This window comes from Crinia signifera, chromosome 1 (assembly GCF_055691185.1).
Source record: "Crinia signifera chromosome 1, ASM5569118v1, whole genome shotgun sequence".
Classification (NCBI taxonomy): domain Eukaryota; kingdom Metazoa; phylum Chordata; class Amphibia; order Anura; family Myobatrachidae; genus Crinia; species Crinia signifera.
Genome location: NC_139217.1, coordinates 266,251,107 through 266,274,262, shown reverse-complemented (window position 1 = coordinate 266,274,262; position 23,156 = coordinate 266,251,107). Strand labels below are relative to the sequence as shown.

The 23,156-nt window shown below is 44.3% G+C and overlaps 1 protein-coding gene across 2 annotated transcripts in view; it reads right to left on the bottom strand.

Moving 5' to 3' along the window:
- Positions 1-2,527: 2,527 nt before the first annotated feature.
- The window catches only part of APC2 (APC regulator of Wnt signaling pathway 2), a 48,791-nt gene continuing 28,162 nt past the window's right edge, over positions 2,528-23,156 (bottom strand). For both annotated transcript variants that reach the window (XM_083182967.1, XM_083182976.1), the window contains exons 9-16: positions 21,647-21,724; positions 19,321-19,696; positions 13,629-13,724; positions 13,274-13,413; positions 11,246-11,323; positions 11,052-11,168; positions 10,603-10,817; positions 2,528-8,963 (exon numbers count right to left, since the gene is read on the bottom strand). In XM_083182967.1, coding sequence (XP_083039093.1) covers positions 3,764-8,963; positions 10,603-10,817; positions 11,052-11,168; positions 11,246-11,323; positions 13,274-13,413; positions 13,629-13,724; positions 19,321-19,696; positions 21,647-21,724 — 6,300 coding nt within the window. In that variant the 3' untranslated portion in view covers positions 2,528-3,763. The remainder of the gene's footprint in view (positions 8,964-10,602; positions 10,818-11,051; positions 11,169-11,245; positions 11,324-13,273; positions 13,414-13,628; positions 13,725-19,320; positions 19,697-21,646; positions 21,725-23,156) is intronic.

Here is a 23,156-nt window from a genome sequence, read left to right as displayed (position 1 = left end):
GGGGGTGAACTTAGAAAATATGCTTTCTCTCTCAGGGATATGATCATTGGGTCACAACCAAGTAGGTGGACACCACTAGGTCAACATGAGTTTAGGTCGACAGGGTCATTAGGTCAACATGTTTTTTTTTCTGAGCCAACAGGCAGTATTTCATGCCCTACCATCCACTAGGGCATGGTGGGAGAATAAAATAGTGTGCCCGAAGCATGGTGAGCGAAGTGAACCAATGCAAGGGGACGGGTGGTACATTTTGGTGTCCATGTCGACATGTGCCGACAGGCAGTATTTCATGCCCTACCATCCACTAGGGCGTGGTGGGAGAATAAAATAGTGTGCTGAGTGCAGCGAGGCACTGTTCCCGAAGCATAGTGAGCGCAGCGAGCCATGCGAGGGGACACGTTGGTACGTTTTGGTGCCCATGACGTGCCGACAGGTGGTATTTCATGCCCTATAAAATAGTATGCTGAGTGTAGCGAGACACCATGCCCGAAGCATGGCGAGCGCAGCGTGCCATGAGAGGGGACATGGTGGTACATTTTAGTGTTTATGTTGAATGTGTCGACATAAGGGTAAAAAAAAAACCTTAAAATAAATGTAAAAAAAGTCAACTTTTTCATTGTTGACATAATGACCCTGTTGACCTGACCCATGTCGCCCTTTAGTCATGTGGACCTTTGCGCAAGTCAACCTTAACTCATGTCGACCTTAAGCCATGTTGACCTAGTGGTGTCGACCTAATGCTTGTCTTACAACTTGTTGTAGACCAAATTATCCATATCCCTCTCTCCAAGTCACCCATTTCCTCTCTGTCTGTCACGCCTTTTCTCTGTGTACCTTGTCCTCTCTGCGTCACCCTTGTCCTCTCTGCGTCACCCTTGTCCTCTCTGCGTCACCATTGTCCTTCTCTGTGTCACCCCTGTCATCTCTGTCTCCTTTTCCCTCTCTGTGTCAGCCACTATCGCCATGTCACCCTTATCCTCTGTGTGTCACCTACCCTCTCCTTTGCCCTCTTCTTTTCACCCTCGCTGTGTCACCCACTATCTCCATGTCAACCTTACCATCTCCATGTCATCCTTTCGGTCTGTGTCACTTTTACCCTTTCCGTGTCACCCATTATCTCCGTGTCACACTTACCGTCTGTGTCCCACTTACCCTCTTCTTGTCACCCACTGTTTCCCTGTTACCCTCACCCTCTCCTTGTCACCCATCCCTATCTTTGCCACCAACATCACCTGATGCTTCACCGATCACCCAGCATCTCCCTGTCATACTCTATCTCAGTGTCACCCTTTCCTTTGCCCTGTCACACACTGCCTCCTCAGTCATCCACTGCTTCCTCAGTCACCCACTATCACTCAGATGTCATCTTCCTTGGCCTCTCTACCAATCACATCACCCTCTGCCTCTCCCTGTGCTCCTTTACCATCAGAGGGGTCAGTAATGTAGTGTAGGGTATAGATGGGACAGTAGTGAAGGTTATGGACAGTAGTGTAGTGGCGGGTATAGAAAGGACAGTAGTGTAGTGGTGGGTATAGTGGGACCAGTAGTGTAGTGGTGAGTAGGGTATAGATGGGACATTAGTGAAGGGTATGGACAGTAGTGTAGTGGTGGGTATAGAAAGGACAGTAGTGTAGTGGTGGCTAATTTTACATATATATTAGGCAGGGGTCCCACTGCACTGCTTTGCCGGGGGCCCGCAATGCGGTTAAGATGGCCCTGCGTGTTGAAACTGAAATATAAATTGCAGTGTATTAATAAAGCAGCCAGTATTTACCCTGCACAGAAACAAAATAACCTACCCAAATCTAACTCAAATGTTACATCTGCTCTTCTCCCCTGCAGTGCACATGGTTTTGACCATTTTGAGAACAAATTTGTCCTGCGATGAAGTCTGAATGGGGTCTCATGAATAGATGGTTGAGATTGATTCAGATCTGGCTTTAGTTTAATTTTATTAAAACAAATCTGCATTCTAGATTTATTGTTTCTGAAAAACATATTAGTATGTCTTATGCCCTACAGTACAATGCAGGACCATAACTAGGGGTCTCTGTATATGGCTTGCAGGCTGCCGGGAACGTCACCCTTCAGCCAGTGGCACACACAGCCGGCTACCTTCAACTTGCAGTCCCTGTCCCTGAGCAAGTCCTCCCCGTAGCTCATCACCACCCCTGCTGCACAACCCACACCAACGCACAACTTCACCGCTCCCCACTGCCTAACTAAACAGTCTTGCTTGCCTTTTAAACCATAGCGCCACTGAAGTCATGATCCCCCCCTCACGGTAACTGATTTGTCCATATTTAAAGAGGTTCCAGACCATCAGATGCCAGGAAATTGGTGATCAACCTATATTAGGATTCTGATTCTCCTGCAAGCAGATTTAGTCCAAAGCATTGAACTGTGTCACCCTTGATCTACAGTACTACAGAAAGTCTGTCAACTAAATCTGGTACAGTGGCACTTAATGTGATGTGATCGGCAATGACTGCCACAAAAGCAGTTACAGAACTGACACAACACTGAATTCCATAAATTGCAATATTATTTATTTTTACATTTCATATATAGAATAAACTGAAGTGGCATTTCATCTACAGTTAAAACAAAGTTGGCAATGTAGATAATGAGATGCAAAGCTCCTGTTTTGTGCTAGCGTTACAAACGAAGCCTCCTCGACCTTCCCTCTGTACACCTGCAATACTTTGGCCTACTATAATGCTCATCAATTTCCTAATAGGGTTAAAGTAAAACCCCTGTGGCATGAGTAGAGCCTCGGAATTGATTGTACTCTGGAAGCGGTTGACTCATTCTGTCTGTATTCCCTTCTAGATGAACGTGAATGATTCTGGGTATCTAGGGCATAACATCACACTTTCTGACTAGTCAAATATAGAATTGGAATATCTGTTATAAATGAACTTCTTAAAGATTGGCACATGGGATATCTATCTACGTGACATAAAATAGCAAGAAAGAGCAAAATATGATCCATACATACAAAGTTCAGTATTCTTGGAGAGCAAGTTCTCAGTCACTGTCCTTGACCATGTTGACTGTGAATAATTTAATTTTGGCAATACAAAAAAGATTTGCAGAAGCATTTCTCATTAAATCTGCTGTTCTTCAGACTCGGAGAAAATATGTTTTCTGTTGCAATGCTTCAAGATGTGCAATGGTTCTGCTACATAAGAGTGTTTAATATATGTAAAAACATGCAGCCTGTATCTTGATTAAGGCTTCACTTAAAGCATATTCAGATTTATGGTTAGGTCTGATTGTAGTTACCGGGAAAAAGTTCAAGACGTATTAGTATTTTAACAAGGCTGCAGCATTCTACCTTCTGATTGAGATATGTAAAGTTCATCTTTGCTCCCAGTGTCAAGCATTTGTCTTCGCTTTTGGCAGTTGAGCTCTGAATCAATGTTGAATGTGATAGCAGAGACTGTCCTTTAGCAACAAAGCCTCAGTTCTAAGCAATTCAATCAATTCATATCTGGATGTTGCTTTATTGCCTGTTAGAACATTTGCAGATTTATCAGTTTCCATAAAGTGCCAAAAGTCATTTGAAACAAACAACTCTGATGCATTGGGAAATGGTGCTATAAGTACATGTCTTTGTTTCAAGGTGCACACATTTTGTGGGTTGGCAGCAGTAAGGAAGCAAAATAAAGTGACATCCAGTTCCTGCACATCTGATCCAGACCTACTATTCTGTGCATTTATAACCCAGAGAATGCAAACAAAACTTTCTGCTTGTCTGTCACTCACTGGTTACTTTACCTGCTGCCTCCTCAGGGACTGTCATTATGGGACTTGGCACATAGTTGAACGGAGTAACTCTGGCTGCCCTACTGGGGGAACTGTGCCTGCTTGTGGGTAAGTTTACAACTGCTAAGGGCACTTTCCCTGTTTCTGACATTATTGTAGATCCCATACCAGACCTATTTCTGCTTTCTAATGTTGGTGAAGTGCTGGAGTTTGTCTTGTTTATGGTAAAATCTTCTGTTTGAACTACAGCATCACTCATTTTTCTTTGTGGCTCAGTGGCTTCCTCTGAAAGGGGCAGAGCACAGGCAGGCAAAGTGCTTCTCAAAATGTGAGGGATATCTTCATCTCGTATCCTTCTCCAAGTTGCTCTTGCTGAGCCAGGAACAGTGTCAATCCTTGGAACTCTTGTACCTTCATTTTTTGCAGTATTCTGGCCTGTTTTACCATCTGCACGTGACCATGGAAGGTTGATGTGAGGAGAGGAGGAGTATCTTTTGAAAGGTTCTGGTGGGGGAGGCATGTTTCGTACTGGTAGGCGGGATGGACTTTCAGAACTTGTCCTTCTTGGAGGCCTATTTGGCGGTGAGGGAGCTTTAGGTTTAGGAGATTTGTGCGCTTTCAGTTCCTCACAGCGGGAGGAGCAAAGGAATACTGCAGGCAAAGCAGCATTGTTTTGGGAAGAAGCCCTGTGCTGTCTGTTTGATATAGTCATGTCAGAGTGTTGACGTCTCATGCCTCCTGCAGATTCTTTGATGAAGGTTAGCTGACGCAACATACCAGATTTATCAGATTCACTGTTTCGCACTTGGTTAAAACGACTGCTCTGGGCAGTGGGTCTTTTACTAGGACTTGGACGAGGACTAGCATTGGCAGATTCTAAAGCCAATGGGGAAGGACCAGGTGGACCACGCGGACTTGGCTTTTTCATATAAGGAATTCGTACTGGGGACTTCTGCGTCTTATTGCCAGGAACCTGAGGATTCCTAACCCCCTTTGACTTTGGAGATGGTGGCGACACTGGGGATTGTGCTTTGCGTGATGGGGTTGAAGTTCTTGAGGAGCTTGAGGAAGGAGCAGTACTGATTCGAGCTGGGGGTGTAGAACTTCGTTTGGGCAAAGTCATCTCTCCGGCAAGATCTGAAGATTTCCCTAGTCGGTGAAGACTCCTGGAGCGCATTGAGTTAGGGACTTTTGTAACTTCCTGAGGTGTATTATTCTGGCATGATTGTTTGGTAGATGATTTTTTCTGTTGTGCTGGCATGTAGATCACCGTCCTTCCACGGAAGACCATTGGAATATTAGAAGGTGCATTTTGGCTTTCATTGACCACTTTTCTGCCTCTGTTACTCCTGGAACCCTCACTACTACTAGATAGTTGACTTGATCCTGGGACTTTAGAGCGCAGAGATCTATCTTTGCTTTGTTTGTGCTGCCCAAAAAGAGGTTGTCGGGCTGAGACAGAAGGGCTAGACATGAGGGAGTCAGAAGAAGGGGCTCTGGAAATAATTGAAGATTCCCTGGAGATAGAGGCAGCAGCTTGATGTATCCAGCTAACTATGGAATTAGCACCTTCCTTGATAGCTTCCCAGTCTACACTGTCTAGATCAGAGATATCCTCTCCATCTTGTGTTTTCTCCTCAGTTGCGATGTGCTGAGTTTCAGTTTTGCTTTCAATAGTCCTAAGCTTGTGCTTTCTTTTGCGCGCTGATGGTCGTCTCCGTCTGGACATGACTGAATTTGTGCATTTCTCTTCATCTGATGTGTGGCTACCTGAGGATGCTCTGTATCCAGCACGGTTACTTGATGCCCATCCTTGTGTCCTTAAGGAATGTTTAGTTGGTCGATCTTTCTTTCCCTGGGTACACACAGGCTCAAGGTCACTGAGAGAGCTCATGGAAGAGCTGAGAGAGTAACAAGGCATTCGTTCATCTTCTATCAAATTGCTAAACTTATACTGATTGCATTTATTGCCAAATATGGGTTCTTTGGCCTCTCGGTTTGTTGATCCAGAGGATTGACAGTGTTTTCGTGGAGATTTGGATAGTTCTATTTTTCTCTTAGGAGAATCTTTTCTTGAATTTACTGTATCATCCTCATAGAAGCAGTAAACTGCCTCCTCTGTAGGTGTAGTATGACAAAAAGATGGGAAAGCAAAGTTGCCTTGCACATTTTCTCCCTGCTTTATGTCCTGTCTTGTCAGATGACTACCAGAACTACTCCCTATTTTAGTGCTCCCAATACAGTTGGAAGAAAGTTTATGATGTGAATCAAAGCCTCTGATTACATCTCCTGTTTGATGCGTTTTTGAGGTATAAGCTGCATTTGTATGTCTATTGGCTTTCTTATTAGTTTTTGCTGTATCTGTACAGAAATAACTCCTATTTTCCTCTGTAGCTTCTATACTTCCTAGATTAAATGGCCTTCTTCCTTCTGCCTGATGATGACTATCTGGCATGGTTCCATATTCTCTCTTCTCCCTACGACTCCTTGGCCTTTCTCGCAAATCTTGACTTTCTTTAAAAGAGTACTGGAGAGTTTCATCACTAAGGGAAGCAGCACTAGAGAAGTTCACAGGTGTTCCCTCTGCTGAATCTATAAAAGATGAGTCGTCATTAACTAAATCTTTTTTGGAGTTGAAGGTTTTGTTAACTGCCAGCTTTGTATGAGCAGGGACCAACATGTACACGGGTAACTGGACTGGTTTTTTGGTTTGGGAGTTCACAATATGCCCAGAAAGCACTGATGTTTTCATTTTGCATAGCCTGGGGGGCATGGCTGAATTTATGCATTCTTTCAGAATGTCAATATCATCATCTGAAACAAGCTCGATCTCCGAATTCTTCATCATTCCCAGGAGTCTCTCCTCTCGGCTGTCTACACATTTCTCATGTGCTACAAAGTTCAAACTGTTTTTCTCAGGAAAGGGGGGAATAAGTTTCAGTTCAACATCTTTTTGAATATAATGCTCATGCAAGGGCAGAGCACTCAGGCTAGAGGCACATGAGAAGTTTTCAGTGGGTTTTTCCACTGTAAAGTAAATCATGGAGTCCATATCTCTTGGAATCTGAAATCTTTCTTTGAAGTCTGTTATCTCCATGAACTTTTTCACATTGTTTTCCCATTGGATGTTAAACTGACTGGCCTCCTTTTCTAGGTGGATACTGGGGTCATAGTTTGGTGTTTTGCTTCTGCTTGGAGGCATGGTCTGTCCAGGGCTATCTGGCAGCTCACTGGGACTAATTGTTCCACTGATCATCTCACTGCAGGGATCACTTTGAATGGAACTAGCAATGGAAGGACTCTCAAAGCTCCCTAAAGAACTGACTGAACTGCAGCGACTCATCACTAATGGTGTCTCCTGGATGTAGTTTTCTGAAGAGCTGGATGGAGTCCTATCTTCATTTCTTGAAGGTGAGACATCTCGGAGGAAAAGTTTATCTGATTTTGTTAGAGGAATACGAATAGGCTGGGATACTCCTGGGGAAAGATCATTTTTCTGAATCATTTTTTGCCTGCCTGGGTTTTCCATATTACTTTCAGCATGACCATCCTCCACTTCGAGAATCTCCAAAGAAGAGTCACTGTCTATGTCATTTTCACTGTGACTTTGTCCATCTAGTAGGTTGTCTCCAGAGGATAGGGAGGAAAGCGAACTACATCTAGAAAAACATATTGGAGTTCCCTCAACTGCATATTTTTGCATAGATTCCTGCTCTCCCGTGGAGGAAGAGTGGACAGATGCCTTTTCTTCAACTTTTGAAAACATATCAGATGTCTGTGATGGAATCATCCATGCTTTCTTCTTCCCAGAAAGAGCCTGATGAAAAACATTTGCAGGAAATCCAGTCCCACTGTGTGTTACATTGTCAATACCAGATATGTGCTTGTAAGATGGAGATAGTTTGATGGTATGCACCATATTCTCTGCTGAAGCTTTTTTGCTGGAGTCATCTAAAATGTGTTCATCATTCTGTTCAATACTGTCCATAGTCTTCAGTTGGGGAATTGATAGGTTTCTCTTTCTTGAATCAAGTAGTTCGCTCTGTTCTTCTCTGTGTTGCCCTTGATTCACCTGGTCCTCAGTAGGGTCATTTCTCTCTGGTTTGATAACATGCACATTTTTTAGATCTAGGCGACTAGGACGTTTTTGGTACCTTTGCAGCTCTTCCTTGTAATCCATGAATGCAGCTTTGCTGCACGGTTTCATATGCTCTCTTGGGCAGTATCCATCACTTGTGCTCCCACTGTTCAGACTATCATTAGAGAGGCTGGTGTAAGCGGTTTTCAATCGTAAAAGTGCTTGAGCTCTACTTAAGTTACCTCTCCTCATCATGCCACTATTGTCAGAAAGTCTACAAGGCGAACAGGACTGAGCCCTGGCCTCATGCAGCTCATCAGAGCCATATGGCCAATCAATGCAGTGATCCTCGGAGCTGAGACTGAAGCTGTCATCAGACGATGTGTGCATGGTGGAAATGTCTTCTACCAGTCGTTCTATTTTTGCCACCGCACAAGTAGCTAGTTTGTTAGCACCAAAAGAAATCTCATCCTGTGGTTTCTTTAGGTCAAGTTTATTGCTATCTGATTTCTCAGACTCTAAACCCCTCCTTAAAGACCCCGTTCTTGGTAAGTTCTGTCCCTGTGTGAAGGAGGAGTTTAAGTACATAGAAAGTACAGAAGAATTCCCTGTCTCTGCACTGATTGATGTGTTTGGAATTTCATCATCATCAAAGCATCCAGAATCTGAGGCATAATCTTTCACCAAGCTTTCTATGTGCCGTAAGGGGCCCTTGACTGGCTGAGATTTCAGCCCTTGTTTATCCATACAGTCAAAGGTTTCAGCCAAGTGCTTTGCATCAAGCTCAGCTTCCAGTGCTTTCTGCTTTCTCATGTAGAGAGATGGCATACAGGATCCTGGTGATATGACAGCTGTGTCTTTGTACTTTAGTGGTCTGTGTGCCAGTAGGTTTCTCAAGGCGGCTGCACTTCCCATGGCGATCATTTTATGTTTTGAGTGGATGAGGTTGCGCAGCATACTGACACCTCCCAAATCCCACAGTAGCTCCTGATCTAGTGGACACCGCGCGGACAGATTCCACAGAGTCCCGCACGCGTTGCTTACAATGGTTAAACTGTGGGATTTAAGGTGCTGCAGCAGAGTCTGGAGACAGTTGTGATCTCGCAGGATCTGCCTGTGAAATAAAAAAAATATACATTTAAAACATTATAATGTTTTTATGACAATTGACATTCTTGTTTTTGATATGTAAATATAGCTATCAGTTAGCTTGCTGTTTATGTCCATTTGATACTACTTCCAACTTCATTTGGTTCCTCCGGACCAGTCAAGTGCATTTCTAGGGACACTTCAATTAATGTAATAAAAATCTTGAAACATATAAGACCCAATATAGTCTCGCTGTCAATCTTAATATAAAACGGAAACTGAGCAAAATTAAAGATTATTGAAACATGTAGCTTTAAAGTGTATGTGTTGCTTTTCCCATTATGTGAATGTTACAGAAGGGGTTCCTCACACCCTTGCTATATAATGCCCAGATTACCAGTACTGTAAAGTAGGGGGATGACACAATTCATTGTGAAACAGATCATTGTCCAGTCCTGGACTGCCCACTTTCGTAGACAGCTGCAGGGGTGTGTTTGGGTGGTGGAGGCAGGCTTCAGGAGACTTGCCCGCCTTTCTAGGCATCCGGGAGTGACACACTACTTATGGCATGTGGCTAGATGTGAGTGTCATATGGCGATGTCTCACAATGTGGGGTGTTTGACTGGATAGTTTTCAGATATTCATGATCTGTGTAAATGTTGCTTTTTGAAGACAATTATAAAGTTATTATGTGACCACTGAGGGGAACACTATACATGAACATGTTTAGGTACAGAACTACCACTGGTGTGCATTACTGCCCCTGTCACCATCTTCCAGTGCATTTTGTGAACTTGGGTTGAGGTGGAGGAGGGGGACACAAAGGATATTTTTTGCACCTGGGCCGACCACCCAGGAGTTCCACCACTGTTTAGGTGGATGTGTACGTGGCAGAGAATGAGCGGGCGTGAGCTGAGTTAGATGAAAGTCCAAATGTAAGATGCTGATCTAATTTTCAGTTTAGCCCTCATCAATCCTTATGGTTCATAAATTATGAGATATTGTATATTTGTATGAATCCTTTTTATCACATAGAGATAATGTATAGGGATTAATATTACAGTAAATGTTGGCCTAATCAGTGAATTATGGGCCTACTGAATAATAATATGTTGCCAGGAAATTCCCATAAAACTGTGAAATGTTATTTTTATATATATATATATATATATATATATATATATATATATATTTGTTTATATAATGTAAAATTATTTATAATGGGATGATCACAGCAGATATGGCCTATATCTGCTCCAGTCCCTTTATTTTAAATCAGGTAATGATAACGAGGGTGCTTAATTATGAAATGTGCTTGTGCCAATAGCTAACATAATTGCATCCTATGGCTTACATTTTGCACATTTTGTGGGAGAAGGATCCAAAGGATCCCTCTCCATTAACTGTAGCTTGTATATGCGCACTTTGATGACATCAGATGGAAATAGGCCAAGCTCAAACCGAGAAGAAAAGTGATTGCATAAATACGTTTTTTTAATGTGTACTGATAATTCATATGTTAATTCTGTAATATGTGATGATAAAAATAAGAATTGTTGCTAAATTGTATTTGTAGGTATATCTTTCTAGTTATAGATATAACGTGGAAGGATGTACAGAGAGGATATAGGTAGGTGAGCAGTGGACAGATAGTTTTTCCTTACCTGTAGTCATCTTGGGTAGCGATCAGACTAGACACATTCCGAAGAATGCCTCCTCCACTCTCTATGATGGACAATGAGTTGCTCTGACACTTGTAAGTGAGGGTGCTCACCAAAAAACCCAGGGACCCCTCAACTGAACAGACTGACGCCTTGTTCTCAGTGCTATGGGCTGACAGATTCCACAAGGCACTCAGCACACTTTTCAGTGTTGACTCCTGTAAAGGGAAAACACATTATCAGTGACAAGTGACATTCTTGACTTTGCATACAGTATGCAAGTTATACTTTCTTACTGTGTTGTGCTTTGTTCATTTATTACAGCCTCATATTATTGTTAAACACCCTGTTCCAGTCAGCTGTACTCAACACAGTCTCTGCACATACTTCTGTCTACCGACTGTCCACTGGTATGAGGGCTGCTATACGTCAGGGCAGCTTCTATCTCTTACCTTGTTAGCTCGCAGTGCACACTGCATTAAACTGATGACACTGCCCACTTCACGCAGTATCTTCTTGCTGTTGATATCGGCTCGCCAGGACAGATTCCTTAAGATGCTTGATGCCACCTGCAGTAAGTACAATCCATGTTGATCTTTGAACTTTGGTGAAACAGACCGATTACAAATAATGGGCAAGAACTTACCTGCTGTAGTTCTTCACTCTCAGAGGCCAAATGGGCTACAATCGCCTGCATGCAGTCACGTCGTGAGCACAGTGTGGCCTGTGTGAAACAACAATACAGTATATGATGAGCTAATGAATAGAACAGTCTTCAATATGTACAGAAGATATCATTAGTGTACGCATACTTTACTCATAACCATACTTCTGGAGATACCATTACGTCACACTTTGGATTGGATTGGATGGTGAACACATCCGATTTGACCACTTTTCACCCGATTTCTTGGCCCTATCCAACAGAAACAGTTGAAAAGTGGCCAAATCAGATTAGTGTATGAGGGCCTTTACACTCCACTGCTATGTTGCTCTTCAAATTATTAAATCTTTCCACATAGCTATCGACTGTGCTTGATTAATGGCTTCCATTGGTATGGCAGAGTGACATCAGTTAGGCAGGTCTGTCTAACATTCATAAGGCCGGACTTAAGTGTGTGAGGTAACATGCTATATTTTCCTGAATATTAGTTCAGCCAACAAAAGGATGCCAGTGGCGTGTCTATGGGGCCTCATTCAGATCTCATCGGTACTGCATGCATTTGCACGCAGTACCGATGTTGCGCGTGTGCGCATGCGCAGGCGGGTATCTGCGCATGTGCAGGCATATGATGAGTGCACCCACGGCGACCTTTCGGTTCGCCAGGTGCACGCACCCATGGCGGCGTGGAGGGGGGGGGGCGGAGATGGGCGGGGGGCGTTCCATGGGCGTTCTCATGGTAATGAGGCAGTGACACCGGTGTGGGGGGCGGGTAGCTGACCTCACCGGATTTCAGCTGCCCGCCCATATCCACGCCAGCGTGCACTCAAATGTAAGTAACTGAAAAGTCACTTATATATGCGTGCACGCTAAACATCATTCGATGGTCGATGACCATCGAAAGATGTGGGCGGTTACCCGAGCCATTCGAATGGATGTTTATGCAAAACATCCATTCGCAGCTGTTCGTGCGAAGCCGCACTTTGAGGGGGGGGTTTGGTGGACTCGCAAGGCTGCGAATCAACCAGAATAACCCCCATAATATGTGTACACGCTACACTTATACATTATACTGTCCTCCCCAAAGTCTGGTATCAGCGCTGCGGGAAAACAATAGCATGGTCGCCATTTTTCCACACATTTGCGCAAGCACAGCAGAGAAATCATTGGCAACATGGTGCGGGCATCATGTTCTGGACACCTAAGTATTTGCAGTAGATTCTGGTGCAGTGCCAGAGACCTATCTGGGCCAAGATAAAAGGGGCCCCAGAAAGATTGCACATGGACCCCCTCCTCTATTAAACACCCCTGATACCACTTCTACATGTTGTTGGCAATCAGTTGTAAATGTATCTATTCCTGTTTATAGGTAACCATTTCCATAGAAATGTCAAAGTGGTTCCGGTTGATAGATCTACAGTGTCTAGATAGAGGGTCAATAGGTCGACAGAGTCAAAAGGCTGACATGCAATGGGTTGACATTGACAACAAAAAATTTGAAAAATTCATGTCAACCTATGTCCATGTCAACCTTATGTTGACCGTTTTCATGTTGACCTTTGACCCTGTCAACCTATTGCAATTGACCTTTTGGGGTCAAACTATTCACTGTCTATCTATTAATCCACAGCGGTGTCAAATAACATTACTGCCCATCTGGCACACCAGCTGCATGAGGCTGGGTTTATTGGTTCACCCAGAAACTGTGTGGTATTACATTCATTTAATTGTGTCTGATCCATTTATAGTCACATAAATGTTATTAATAAACACTGTATTTGTCCTCCTGCATCTAGCCTCAATACCTTGAAGCCCAAGAGAGCATAATAATGGATGTGGACATAATACTGCCAATCCTGTGCACATGGAGCAGTGGGGGCATTGACACAAATCAGTGTTACCCAAGCTTACCATTGCCGTTACCACGCTGATTTGTGGCATCATCTTCTTTTCGAGGTGGCCCTTTCCCTGACACCTCTTCTAACACAACTTCCCTGTCCAATTCACACTCACCTTGTTCACCACATCCCCAAAAGTAAGATTAGTGAGTGTCATTCCTGCATAGCGTCTCAGGGCCAAGCTGAGGGGATCGCTGGTCATTCGGTGCATATGGTAGTCTACCTCTAGCAGCTCTGCAATGGCCTGCAGACCACCTATGGAGCATGAGACACACAGCCTTCACAAACAGCCAGTAGATGCCGTTACATGGTAATAATGGTTTTTGCATGGAAGTGTGACAATTAGTGCAAGTGTGGTGTCTAGTTTTTTCTTTATGTTCTACTGATGTGGTAATAAATCTAGTCTGTACAGTTTGCTGAGGAGCTATGACTGTAAGATTGGTTAATACAGAGGACATTCAGTATCTTACCCAGCTCATTCATTGCTCTGCGATATTCCTCATCAAAGGATAGTTTCATTATGGCACAGCTTGCCTGACAGATCTGTGGTTCCACAGGTGCTGGAGCTGAAAGGCATGACACAGGGATATGACTACTTTTATATTTTATATTTTGTGTTTAGGTACAAAGATAAACGTTACATACCGTAATTACATTAGAGAGAAGGGGTGGAACATAACCCTTATAATATAACTAGTTAAAAGCCAGTCAAAATGACAACTTCTGCATTGTTCTTTCACTTTGAGCTGTGACAGTTTTTACTTTCACTTAGAGCTGTCACAGTATTTAGCCCACAAACTCTCTGCCCCATCCCCAGTCCATCTCTGCTCCTACCTTCAATCTGTGTCTTCACAGCTCCCTCTCTTAATATCCAGCAAGATTGGAACAGATCTGTGTCCCTGTAAAATTGCTTCCACTTTCTGTTATAACATCATTTAACACACAAAGGAGTAATTTGGTCCGCTGAGTAACCTCTAGTGGTCAGTGGCTGTACTGCACCTCATGGAGGTGAGAAGAAGTTATATATATATATATATAGATATAGATAGATAGATAGATAGATAGATAGATAGATAGATAGATAGATTAGATTATTTATTTATTAACAGTTTCGGTACTTGTTTCCTAGCACAGCGCCCAAGATTTCCATCTTATGGCATCATATGCCATCGCATGCCATATAGCCGCATACGATGCATGCAATGCGATTTTTTATTGTATAAGCACCCTAATCGGTGCTTACAATGTTAAATGCACCCCCAATACGATTTTTAATTGTATAAGCACCCTAATGGGTGCTTACAATGTTAAATGCACCCCCACTATCAACAGCAACTCGAAGCGTGGCGAGCGCAGCGATACGCGTCCTCCGACCTTTTCATACCCCCACTATCCAATTCGGTGTGGAGTTGAATGTAGATAGTGTGGCAAGCATCCGAGCTTCGGGCTCGGTGGCTCGCTGCGCTCACCACCCTATCTAAAATCAACTCCACGCCCATAGGCGTGCGCACTGGGGGTGCACAGGCACCTTCTAATGACTGCTAGCACCCCCCACACAATTGCACACAATATGTGGCTTCCAGCCCCGCAACAGCAGCACCCGGGTACTGGCCGGCAGCGGTCAGGACTTCTTTACCTTCCTGAAGCCGCAGGCAGCAGACCGGATATTGTGACTGTTACTGCGGACCTGACTTCTTTGAATATATCAGCCCCCGCCTCTATAGACGTCACGGCACACGGCGCGACGCGGTGACACCAACCACAGCGGGCACACTTGTCCTCCCACCTGCACTACCTCCCGCCTCCAGTGCTAAGTAAGCGGGGAAGCACACGCCACACTCCCATCGTCAGCACACCGGGCAGGAGCCAGCCTGAGCCACAACAAGTGCTCCTCCTAGGAGGAAGCAAGATACATAGATCAAAGTCATGCTTCCCTTGGTGAGAATAAAAAGAAAGTAAATAAATGTGATAAATGTGACATACTGATTTAACTGTGGTGGGAAGGATCTGCTGCAGCAGTCACTGAGTGTGTGCTGCAGGCATCTGTAAGGGAAGAGAGGACCAAGGGGGAATTTATCTTAACAAAGGTATTGCTTGATGCATTAAAGGCTAAGCCTTTGCAAAAAGTATCTAAGTCCCCTTGGCAATGAGCATGTAAGTCTCCTCGGCAAAGAGCATGCAAGTCCCCCTGGCAATGAGCATGCAACCCCTCCCCCTGTCAACAAGAATGTAACTCCTCCCTGGAAAAGAAAATACAACTCCCCGATCTTGGCAACGAGCATGTGTCTCCCCCTAGCAATGAGCATGTAACTCCCCCTGGCAATGAGCATTGCCAGTCTGCTTCAACTGTCTTTTATTTTCCATGCACTTGTCCTAATTAGCATTTGTACTGTAAATCATTATTTTCCTGTTTCTTTTTTTTTTCTCATCTATGTATTGTAAGGTGCTTTGGAACCCTTGTGGCACTATACAAATAAACGATAATAAAAATGTAGGTAAGCTTCACTTATGTGGCATAATATGTAATAGGCATTGTGGTTTGTAGTATAATGTGTAATAGGCAATACTTTGTTTGGCCATTACTGTGGGTGGCATTATGTGTAATGGAAATTACGGTGTATGGCGTTATGTGTAATGGGCATTACAGTGTGTCCCATTATGTTGAATGGGCATTATGGTAGGTGGAATTATGTTTAATGGGCATTATGGTGTGTGGCGTTATGTGTAATGGTTATAACAGTGTATGGCATTATGCGTAATGGACATTGCAGTGTCGATTTTTGCCCATTAGGTGGTGATGGACACGCTCATTAGGCGGTGATGGCCACACGCCCCTAAAATGGTGCACCCCCTAAGAAAATGGGCTGCGCACGCCTATGTCCACGCCGACGTGGATAGTGGGGGTATGAAAAGGTCGGAGGAGGCGTACCACCGCCCCTCGCGGGCTAGCAGCGCTTGCCACGCTTCGGGTTGGCGTGGATAGTGGGGGGGCATTTAACATTGTAAGGACCGATCAGGGTGCTTGTACAATAAAAAATCGTATACTATCGCATTGTATGGCATACGATGCCATACAATTTTTTTATTGTACAACATTGAATCGCATCACATACCATTGTATACCTTATTTAGTCTTATGGTATACGATGCGATGGGCGCCGTGCTAGGAAACAAGTACCACAGTTTCTTATATAGTGCTTACATATTCTGCAGCGCTTTACAGAGTATAGTTGAACATTCACAACAATCCCTGCCCCAGTGGAGCTTGCAATCTATATTCCCTACCACATGTACACGCACACACAGACATTCTAGGGTTAATTTTTTGTTGAAGGCCAAATAACCTACCAGTATATTTTTGGATTGTGGGAGGAAACCGGAGTACTCGGAGGAAGCCCACGCAAGCATGGGGAGAATATACAAACTCTGCACAGTAAGGGCCATGGTGGGTTTCGAACCCATGACCTCAGCGCTGTGAGGTAGTAATGCCAACCATTACACCGTCCGTGCTGCATATATATATATACATATATCACATGATTTATGAACGAGTGATAAAACAATTTGGTACTCTTTACCTAGATGGGCGCCCGTCGCGGGTACATTTATGTGTGGCCGCGACGCGACCGACGCGATGCCCGCGATTTCCCATTGAAACCCATGTTAAACATGGAAATCGCGTCGGTCGCGTCGCAGCCGTCCATAAATGTACCCGCGATGCCCGCGACGCGATGCTCCCGATTTGCCATAGGAATCAATGTTAGAAGGCCCGATGGACACGATTTTACTGTTAAATGGCTCAATGGACCCGATTTGGCCATAGGAATCAATGTTAAATGGGCCACAGAGCCCAAATAAGCACAATTAACCCTTAAATGTCCCCCCAAATTTTTAACGCCACCCCACGATCCACGCCAACCCGAAGCGTGGCGAGCGCAGCGAGGCCGCGAGGGGCGGCGGTACGCGTCCTCCGACCTTTTCATGCCCTACTATCCACTAGGGCGTGGAGTGAGAATAGAATAGTGTGGCGAGCGCAGCGAGCCACCGAGCCCGAAGCGTGACGAGCGCAGCGAGCCCCGCGAGGGGACGCGGATACCTTCACAGTTATACGCGTCCCCTCGCGAGCTTCACAGGTGTCGGTGGCGAAGCGGACACCTGTGAAGCCCGCGAGGGTAGCGTTTACCTGTGAAGGTATCCGCGTCCCCTCGCGGGGCTCGCTGCGCTCGCCACGCTTCGGGCTCGGTGGCTCGCTGCGCTCGCCACACTATTCTATTCTCACTCCACGCCCTAGTGGATAGTAGGGCATGAAAAGGTCGGAGGACGCGTGGATCGTGGGGTGGCGTAAAAAATTTGGGGGGACATTTTAAGGGTTAATTGTGCCTATTTGGGCTCTGTGGCCCATTTAACATTGATTCCTATGGCCAAATCGCGGGCATTGAGGCATTTTCCATGAAAATCGCGCTCAATCAGCCTTTTTAACATTGTTCCCTATGGGAAAATCGCGGTCATCGCGGGTAGCAGATTTTTATGTACCCGCGATGCCCGCGATTTTTACCCCCGACGCCCGCGATTTCAATCGCGGGCGCCCATCTAGGTAAAGAGTACCAACAATTTAAATTATGGCAGTTGGGGGCCAATTGGCTGAAGCACCAATCACACAATGAGTTTTATTATTCACAACGTAGTTGTAATATTTATAAATGGGTATAAAAAAGTACAAAAGAATCAAACAGTGGGCAAATACAAATATTGCTAAAACAGCTATGATTAAAAAGGAAACTTCTGAGGAAACCCTCACTATACCACGAGGGAGAAACTAGTCAAGAACGGGGAAAATTATTGCTCAATTTAAATTGTCCATTGGTCTAAGACTCTGATCTTGACCGGCACCCGCCGATGAATTGCGGACTTTTGGCCGACATATCCAAACATCAAACTTAGCCCTCTACCTCCAGAGAAATCAAGAAGCGTCCAGACTGCGGTGAACGGAGACCTACGGCGATCCTGCACCGCCCACCCCATTGGCAACCACCATCCATCTCACGCAAAGGACAGGAGAGGTAACATCGCGGCAGAGGTTGCTCCCGGCTTTTGGCTCACATGGCTCACCCTAGCCGTGCCGGTTGTAGCGACTTATTCCATCTACTACAGCAAAGGTTACTCCTAGCATTGGCTCCAAATACAACAGAGCCACGCCGGTAGAAGCGACCCACTGACTTTCCTGCCCTATTCCATCATCCCCCTGTCCTGCGGTAATAAACCCTTAAAGATAAGGACTGACACAAAGTGCCTGGAAGCATTTGGTCTAGCGACATTTGCCTTTTATCTGCCTCAAATTGGTACAATTTATCTCTGGACACAATTGTTATAAATGACACAGTGGAGGCTCCCCACATACACATCCCCCCTTCAATACAATGACTTAAGTGGGTAAGAGCATTGGAGCTACAGTTTCATGACATTTGACCTCTGGATAAATTTTGAGCGATATTTAAAGTTGATTCTTATTTTATTTATCATGTTATATCTTGTTTTAAAATGTGTCTTTTTATTAATTAAATATATTAATATATTAAGTGCGCTCTCTCTTTTTAGTTGAATTTTGGTTATGTTGGTTTAATTGTTTAGAAGCAGCATCGTAACCAATTAATGCTGTGGTACATTTAAAATTATATACTGTCTATTTAATTTAACTTAATTTTTATAATTTGCGCCTGATATACCATTGGTATAATTTGGCTAGTCTACTATGATTAAAAAGACCCACAAGGAGCAAATACTGATCATGTTACAAAAGGTAATACCAGAAACCTAATATAATAGAGGCTGAAGAGTTCTCTCCCGATAGTACAGATACATTACAGGCTCTTAGGCCTAATATATTTAAATTTCATCACAGATTCTGGCATTATAAACTAATCTCTCTTACAATACTATTAAGCAGTTTAATCCAGTCCCCTAATCCTGGTCCCTCATCAGTCATACAACATCCAGCAATGCATACATTAACCAGTGTAAATCAATTCAATGTATTGCGGCACAGATTTATTAAATGCTGTTTTTTGTTCAAATATATATATTTATATATAATGATCTGCGAATTCAGACTCATACGCATGATCATGTGACAGAGGAGTTCTGTATCATTGCCTGCACAAATACCTGGGCTTATATCCTGCACACCGCTCTGCTCATAGCTAGTCATCCAGTCCCAGCAAGTTTCTGTGTAGGAACGTATCTGCTCCAGTATGTGAAGGACTCTCATCTCCTTTTTGGCCTGTCCTTCATCTGGCTGTGAGAAGATGACATTATGCAGTGTTGCATTTGCACGGATTCGGGCATCCTTGAAGCTCTGGGATTCGGGCGTCCTTACATCCCGTTCTGTCTCATGTAGGATCTGAAGCAACAGTGGGAGGCAGCCAGATCTGCGCATGGCCTGACAACTGTCCTGTGAGCTGGACATGGCCAGCAGAGTGCGTGACATGTCATCCTTATCACGTGTGGCCAACATGGACAGAAGCCAGAATACAACCTCAACCTGTGGGGAAACAGTTGATGTCAGTGCCAATGCTATAACCTTAGTGTTATTATGATGTTATTCTATGGAGCCATATATGTAATATATAGCAATGATTAGATGTAGGGATCTCCATGAAGATGGCTACATCCAATAAGGTGGGGAACTCCTCTCCAGCTCAGCCCAAATTGTCTTGGGGAAGAGTTGCATCTGACAATACACAGATATGGCTCTTCAAGTGCTTGGTTTGGGAACTCCTTGGACTACTGCTGGAGTACGGGACCGACCTGCGAGGGAGAGTAGCAAGGTGAGTATATATGTTTGCGTGTGTGAATGTGTGTATGCATGTATGACAGTAAAACTGTACTTTTCAGGGTGTCAGTGTCTATTTATTCAGGGTGTCGGTGTCTATTTATTTTTACAAGTCCCAGCAGGCCCTTTAATGCCCTGCATGCTGGGACTTGTGGTTTTCCAAGTCCCTGTATGCTGGGGAGGCTTGCTGGGACTTTTAGTTAAACAGCACAACCGAATGTTATTTTTTTTCTTCTATTTTTTTACAGAAGCAAAATCAGCCAGGTACCCACCACCAAGGGGTGCCGGGACAGCCCCGGGCTTCACTCCATGACCAGGGGACAGTGGCGTAACTATAGCACCGCAGCCCCGGCGACCGCGGGGGGGCGCTGTGCATGTGCGGGCGCCGGGGGCTGCAGTGCTATAGGTACACCCCGCCACCATCCCCCGCAGTCTTTACCTGTCTACGTTCAGTACGCGCTGGTCCCGGCTCCCTTCTTCTGCTATGAGGACCACCACAAAATGTTCTCTGAAACTGTCTGCTGTATGGGGTCGGACATTTTGTGGTGGTCCTCATAGCAGGAGAAGGGAGCCGGGACCAGCGCGTACTGAACGTAGGTAAGACTGCGGGGGATGGGGGGGTTTGCATGGGCAGCGGGGCGGGGGTTGGTGCAGCGGGGGCGGGCGCCGGGCGCCCTCCCTTTAACGGCAGGGGGGCAACTAAAACCTAGTTACGCCACTGCCAGGGGATGATGTTTTTAGCTGGGGGAGTTTATATAAAAAGTCTCCCCTGGCTACGACATCACCCTGCTGGCTGTTGGAGCACGTTGCTGGTTCCAAAATACGGGGGACCCCTATTCTTTTAGTCCCCCATATTTTTTTGGTCCAAGAGCCCAGTGCTGGTTTCTTAAATACACGGGGACTCCAGCTATTTTTTCGGCCATTTTTTTGTAAGTATTAATCTTTATTTAATTTTGAATATAAACAGGTTACATTTAACAAAAGAGGGGAGGTATCCGTTTATAACCTCACCTCTAATACATACATGGACAAAGCTACAATAAAACAAAATACATTAATCTATAACAAGAAAGAAAAAGAACAAAGCAACATGACAATTACAATCATACCGTGAGGGGCCTCTTCCACAGGGCCTAGTATATACAACTGTTCTTGTTCCATTTCTCTTTAATATATTTAATGTGTGTAGGTGAGCCAGATTGCCTCTCAAAACTTTAGTGGCCGATCTGCTCCTAACCTCATGTATTTCTAAATTGGGACCATAAGCACCAATTTCTGATTACCCCCTTTTATAAATTTCCCTTTCCATTCCATAGCAATAATCTATTTGACGGATTACCATATGTATGCCAGGTATAAGATCCTGTTTCCACAATTGGGCTACGGTGGTTTTTGCCGCCATCAGAATATGTAATATAAATTTCTGGGGAAATGAAAGGTCTATCTGTAGGAGATGGAGAAGCAGCAACTGTGGGGTAATCTTGATTCCGATCTCGCAAACTTTATATATTAAGATTTTAACCTCTTCCCAATAAAGGGTCAACATTTTGCAAGCCCAAAACATATGAATGATGTCCCCTACCTCTTCCCTGACTATTTTGGATGTTTTTGACCCCAAAAATTGCAATGGTACAACCAAAATCATTCTTCCACAATTACCTTATTTTCTGGCTGGCCGGAGTTGTCCTCTGGTTGTGAGATAGTCTCTGCCATGGCAGGTTCAAGACTTGCACTGGCCTGTGGAACATGAGATGCTTAATTATAATTTTTATATATATTATTTACTGATTTAATCTAAAACTTTTCAGAATTTGTCTGTGATATCTGATGCCATCTTCAGATGGTGTTCGCTAGCTCCTACATATTAGTAGATGGCCCATAGTGCAAACAGTAATTCTCTTTAGATCACTCCCTATCCTCTGGCTCTCCAGGTGCCTGTAGCACTGCCATTACAGAAGACGGAAGTGTTCAATTTTATTGTCATTAATGGCAAAAGTGGAACGCTTAGAAATCACTGGGACAGCTGCTAATCACATTATGGGCAGAGTGCAGGAACTTTTCCACTTTTGGTGGTGTCATGCTATGGTGCCTCTGAGCAAGCTGACTACTGATGTGTTCTGGGTGTTAGGTGATGTTGAAGTATACTTTACTTTAGGCTACTGGCTCCTAATTTAGTTCCTGGTCAAAACTGTGCTGTATGGAAATGTGATCAGGGGATGCAGGGGCAAACGCAGGATGTGTAAAGGGGGGTTTCAGATGGAATAAATAATAAAAAATTATATTTATATATATATTTTTAGGTCTCTGCTGGAGAAAGATCTCATATTTGTCTGGCTGCTTGTCTTGAAAAAGGTCTGAGATGCAGACCGAAACGTTGACCAAGGTCAATATTTAAATGGATTAAATAAAAGCTGAACTTTTATCTGCGAAATGGTGAGTGCCCTCCTTCAAAAATAATATATATATATATATATATATATATATATAAACAGTCTTACCCGGCACAGTCTCCTATTCTGCAGCTTGGTGGGTGCCCGCACTAAGAAATCATATAAGGTGCAGTGTGGGGTGCGGCACTCCAAGAATACAATATTCAATGAGGTATCTGCATTTAATAGCAGTCAGCAACGTTTCAACGCCCCAACGGCGTTGTCATCAGGCTATAGCCTTCAGTGTTTTACTTGCACCTAACGACGGTGTATTTGCCCGGTGTGCCCCTGTCTGCTTGTTGCGGGAGCAGATGACGTCACATGATGTCAGCGCCCGCCCCCAATTTCGCACAAGAATGCCATGGAATGATTTCTCCTCTGTGCGGACACATGCGAGTGGATGTGTGTGTGCACATGCGCGGGGATTCATTCAGCGGGGCGGCGTTTATACACAGCCTGGCGAGCAGGTCTGAATCAGACCCTTTGTGGAGAAGTCAGGAATATGTGAGTCCTAAACTCGGGTCCAGGACAATAATTGGGTATCGGTACCAGTTAGTCTCAAGTTAAGGTATAGAGAGGTTTACTAGAACCAGTAAGTGATTCGTTTTATTACAGTAACCATACTGCTATAGTTGATTAGCCCTATACAAGTTGTACATGGGATATAGGTAATTGTACTGTATGTCAAGATTCTGATTTAGATTCTATTGTTTTAGAGTGAGCACTGTTGCTAGCTGATT